General features: G+C 49.0%; 1 protein-coding gene and 2 non-coding genes across 3 annotated transcripts; all 3 read right to left on the minus strand.

Moving 5' to 3' along the window:
* Window positions 1-2,207: 2,207 nt before the first annotated feature.
* LOC113217406 (uncharacterized) lies at window positions 2,208-3,721 on the minus strand. The gene is made up of 5 exons (XM_026437299.2): window positions 3,573-3,721; window positions 3,245-3,401; window positions 2,818-3,030; window positions 2,477-2,731; window positions 2,208-2,404 (listed from the first exon to the last, which is right to left on the minus strand). The coding sequence occupies exons 1-5, from the start codon at window positions 3,585-3,587 to the stop codon at window positions 2,277-2,279; spliced, it is 768 nt and encodes a 255-aa protein (XP_026293084.1). The 5' UTR covers window positions 3,588-3,721; the 3' UTR covers window positions 2,208-2,276.
* A 634-nt stretch (window positions 3,722-4,355) lies between these two features.
* Trnac-gca (transfer RNA cysteine (anticodon GCA)) lies at window positions 4,356-4,427 on the minus strand. Its single transcript has one exon. It is a non-coding gene; the product is annotated as a tRNA-Cys (tRNA).
* Window positions 4,428-4,564: 137 nt separating this feature from the next.
* Window positions 4,565-4,636, minus strand: Trnac-gca (transfer RNA cysteine (anticodon GCA)). Its single transcript has one exon. It is a non-coding gene; the product is annotated as a tRNA-Cys (tRNA).
* Between the last annotated feature and the right edge of the window lie 347 nt (window positions 4,637-4,983).

Here is a 4,983-nt window from a genome sequence, read left to right on the forward strand (position 1 = left end):
TCGGCCTCATTACCCCGCTTTTATCCGTGCCCTTAGGCCTCTTCGGGGCGTACCGAGAAATGTAGTCCAGGAAGAGAACCGGCGAAGGGCGAAAAAATAAATGAAAAATAAAAAAAAAGAAAAGAAACACACAGACACGGGCTGCTTGTCAATCAAGATGACTTATTTGTAAGACCGCAGAGAGACAAGCCGAGGGAAGTATGTAATGCAGGCTTTGGGGGCCTCCCGCTGCCCACCCCGCCGCCGCGGTTGTTGGAATCCAAACCCGTGGGCGAGCGTCATCTCGGCCCGGTGGTGGTCATCACAAAGTGAGATTGCATTTCGGGCCCACCGCCGGTTTGGATTCTTTTTTCTCCCCTTCATTCTTGTTTGTCTTTTGTGGCTGGAGCGCGCGCGTCTGTTTTCTTTTTGACGCGTACTGTTTATTGGCCGTGGATTTGCAGACATTGCCGCGCCATAAGCCAGGCGGCGGCGTGGCGGCGGCGCGGCGGCGCGGCGGCGCGGGAAAAGCGAAGGTCCCTCTATCTCTATTTATGTCAGGACCCGGGCCATGCGGCGCGGCGGGCTACGCCATGAGCTCCGCCACGAGCACCGCCCCGCCCGCCATATGATGCGCCATCGCGGTGACGTAAACCTTTCAAGAGGGGCGTTAGCGTTCGGTGCAGCGGGCGCGGCGGGAAGTGTGTGACAGTGTCACCGGGACGGGGCGCGGCCGCAAGTGTGACAGTGTCACCAGGGCGGACGGCGCGTCTGAGCAAAGTGTGTGACAGTGTCACCGCGGGGACAGGGGCTCGGCCAAGTGTGACGGTGTCACCGCGGACAGGGCGCGGTTGAGTGGGAAGTGTGACGGTGATGTCACCGGCACGGAGAACGGCTGTGAGGGGAAGTGTGACTGTGACAAGCGTCGCCGAGGAGGTGGAGCAGGCGGGGCGTTGTGGAAAGTGTGACAGTAGTGTCAACGAGACGGGCGCGCGGTTGCGAGCATAGGGGAGTGTGACAACGTGACAGCGTTCACCGCGGGACGGGATACGCGTCCGTCGTCGTCGGTGGTATGAGATTGTGACAGTGTCACGCGCGGCGGCTGGCCGAGGCCGAACCTGTGAGGCAAAGGGAAGACCCATATCAGCAGCGGCCGAGCAGCCATAGGGAGCGGCAAGTCCCAGTCGCGCTGCATGGTTACTTGTCCGCCGGCGCGAGCGAGCAGAGCGGAGTGCGCGGCGCGGGGGCGGAGCAGAGCGGAGCCGGGCTCCAATCTGAGGTCCATAAGTCCTCCAGGCCGGCCGCGCGGGCGCGACGACGCGCACATGTTTATTTTGGGACGTACATTTCCCACGCGAAGCGGGGCGGGCGGCGGCGGAGGACACGCGGACAAGGAGCAAGCCGTGCCGATTCTGCTCCCTCCCCCTCTCTTCCTTTTCCCATTCCCATATGACGACGATGTGAAGCTCTCGGTGTCGGACGCGGGACTGCGCTGGGAGACCGTGCGTAATTCGAGGCGAAGTAATAATTACATTAGAACGTCTTACGCTCGTAATTTACGCGATTCCTCGTTCCATTTTCTCAAGGCAATTTTTAAAGTTTTTGATACATGCAATCATTTTACATTGATTACATTTTTTTGATTTTAATTTTGATTAATCACCCTTTCGGGTATCGAGGGGGAGGGAAGTTGAGTCCCAGGGGCGGTATCCCTCCCGTCCCGTGTGCTCGCCGAGGGGTCCTTGACTCATAAAAATCAGTGTACACCCCTAGAAAAAATCACAAAAAATCAACGAAAAGTCAGAAAAAATCACAAAAAAATCGAGAAAAAATCTCAAAAAAAAAAACAACAACAACAAGAAAATCAGAAAAATTGGTGTACGCTAGAATTTATACTGAAGGACCCCTCGGTGCTCGCCGAGCCCGCCGCGCCCCGGCGAGGCCCGCCCAGCCCAGCCGCCAGCAGATTGGACGGGGCATTGACAGCTGGTCCGTGGTGTCCGACCCCGACCGACCCGCTGCGCTAGGGGCCGTGGGCGTCCCCGCTGCCCCGCCCCGCCCCGGGTTCATCTCAATCGGTCGCCCACCACAGTAATATCGCAAATTACACGCTCGTATTGGACGGGGCGGGGAGCGTGCCAAGAGCAAAGGCCGGGCTGGACGCATAGCGTCAAAATATTAAACGGCATAGTGTTCAACAGAGAGGATTGCACTGAAAATCAGAAACCTTCAAATTCACAGGCATTTAATAAAAACAATACTAAAAAATAAGTTATAAAATAATATAAGAATTGCGATCATGAGTTCAGTCGGCTAGATTTCCATTGGGTCCTCAAATGTACAAGCAGTCCTGGAACGTCTTGAGATTTATCTAATAGCGCTGCAACCTTCTCAAAATTTGGAAGTGGCGGGTTTGTTTCTAGCACTGCAAAGATAATCAATTATTACTTTCGGTATCCACAAAGAAAAGTATATTTATCACCGATTTAGCACTTACATTTCCAAGAAGTACATTTTGGATCATGAGTTCCAGATGGTCCTGAGTATATTCGCCGGAACTTGGCTGATCTGAAGGGCAATGGCTCATTGTCAGCAGATTTGAGGGTACTTGCGAATGTGAACAGATATATCTCAGATTCATCTTCTGACTTCAAGAGGCGGATGTGGCAACCCACATGCTTCTTATACAAATCTTTCATAACTATAATACTATCAAACATTTTCTTAGCTTGTTTTTTCTCTGCCTCAATATCTGAAACATCCGTAATTTTTTATTAATAGGTAATTCTAATAATAAAAAAAAGATTTGCAAATAATTAGTGAGGTAAAAATCCATACCATTTTTAACAGCAAAGTGCATCTGTTTTAAAGATTCATTTTCCTGAGCCAATTCAGGTACTAAATCCTGTTTCTCAGACACTGTTGAAGAGAGAACTTGACATTCCGCCTGAAGATTACGACATGCTTCATCTCCTTTGCTGAGTTTAGATTCAAGTATTTCTTTTTCTAATGTCATTTTGCGAACTTTGGCATCACCTTCTTTTATCTTTCCTACGAACAAGAGATAATGCAAAAAAATGTAACAAATAATAAACAAAACTGGAAAGCACAAGTTAAATAAAATAAATAAATAAAACAGAGGTGGGACATTGTACCTTCACTAGACACTAAGGCATTACGATCAGGATTTTCCTAAGATTTCTAGCAATGGTAGAACATCCAACACTGTTGCTTTCTTAAAATGAATCAATATGAGTCTACTTACTGTCAATTTCAGAGCAATTCAGTAATTCTGAACAAAGCTGGAAACATTGAGTATATTTCTGTTGCAAAACATCCGCATTTTTAGTTGTTACTTTTTCGTGTTTACGGATTTCGTTTGGGTCAGAAAGAAACTGGCATTCCCAAAATTCGTTCACTTCCTGGATGGAAATATTTTTCATTAACTAATTTACAATTTTAAAGCTAAATCAAACGTTACTATAACCCTAGGTGAAGTTGAATGGAGTGTAAACAAAGGATCGTTCAAAAGTATACTAGAATGAAAACTCCAAAGCAGAGTGACAATTAGTGAAATTAAAAGATAAAAGAACCTCCTGAGCAGCCATCTTCGTAAATTTAGTCGTCTTCACAAGCGTAGAAGCTTAAAAAGAAACGTAATTTCTGCCGGAATTTGAATTTCGTAAATAAACGTAAACAAAGACATATGACGATCGACTCTTCATGGCGGTTGAACGGCACCGTACCCAAACCCAACAGAGTTTAAAAAGAGTCTACATGCCAGTAAATCTATTTAAAGACAACTACAAAATAAATGAACGTGATTTTGAATTTATTTTGTAATCTTCAACATATCTAAATGATTAAAAAGCCAAGCCGCTTGCCTGAACCAGCGAGTCAACCTCGTTGCAATGTTGGCAAGGCGTGCCTCCCTGTCGGTGGACTGAAACGCGACTGTGGCGCACTCTCTCGGATCTCACAAAGTCCACGGTCACTGCCGCACTACTCCGCGCTCAGCGGACTCTATGCTCCAGCCACCGATACTCCGCGACCCCAACCCAAATCACGAGGGGCGGATCCAGGAGGCGACCATGAGGAGGCCCCTGGAGTGTCAGAGACATCATGGGAAACAAAATTACTTGGAACTTTGTGTCTTGTAAACTTTACGGGGGACTTCAACTTTTCATAAAGTCAGAATCGTTTTCAGGTTCCGGTTTGCTTTGTTAGCCCCTAAAAGTCGCGTGGTATCGTTTAGGACGTTTAGGATTTCTATTCCGATTACGATACCTTGGGACCAAAAGACCAATAATTGGACAGCCTCACTTCTCCGTTTCTGAGAAAGGTTTCATAAAATCACCCAAAGTAAAAGAGAGCGAAGGGGACACCCGGGTTTGAACCGGGGACCTCTCGATCTGCAGTCGAATGCTCTACCACTGAGCTATATCCCCAACATATAAGCAATGTAAGCGCATTGGGGAACACATTGGCCGATGCACCTCGCGCCGAGTCAGACGAGTTGGAGTGGAGGCGGGGTTGTCAGTCTTTTTCATAAGAAGGAGAAAGACGAAAAATAAAATAGAATGGAAGGGGACACCCGGGTTTGAACCGGGGACCTCTCGATCTGCAGTCGAATGCTCTACCACTGAGCTATATCCCCAACCCATGTGGAGAATGAGCGCATGCGGGACCACATGGGGCCCGCGCCGAGGCAGACGCGTTTTACGCGTGGGCGTCCGAAAAAGCCTTAGACAGCGACCCGTGGCCTGGGCTCCGCCACCCCTACCCCACTCTCCATCTCTCGCCTCACGAAATACGCAGAGGATGCATTTTCAAGCCCGAATGCAGTTGTTTGTCGGCAATATTCTGGACAAGTCTGCACTTTACCTCTTGTTTGAACGAAAGGGGAGGGGAGACACGTAGAGACAGAGAGCGAGTGAGCGAGAGGGGGCGAGAGGGGGAGAGAGGGAGAGAGAGAGTTAGTGAGAGAGAGAGAGAGAGAGAGAG

This window comes from Frankliniella occidentalis, unplaced genomic scaffold (genome assembly GCF_000697945.3).
Source record: "Frankliniella occidentalis isolate FOCC.00 unplaced genomic scaffold, Focc_3.1 Scaffold106, whole genome shotgun sequence".
NCBI classification, from domain to species: Eukaryota; Metazoa; Arthropoda; class Insecta; order Thysanoptera; family Thripidae; genus Frankliniella; species Frankliniella occidentalis.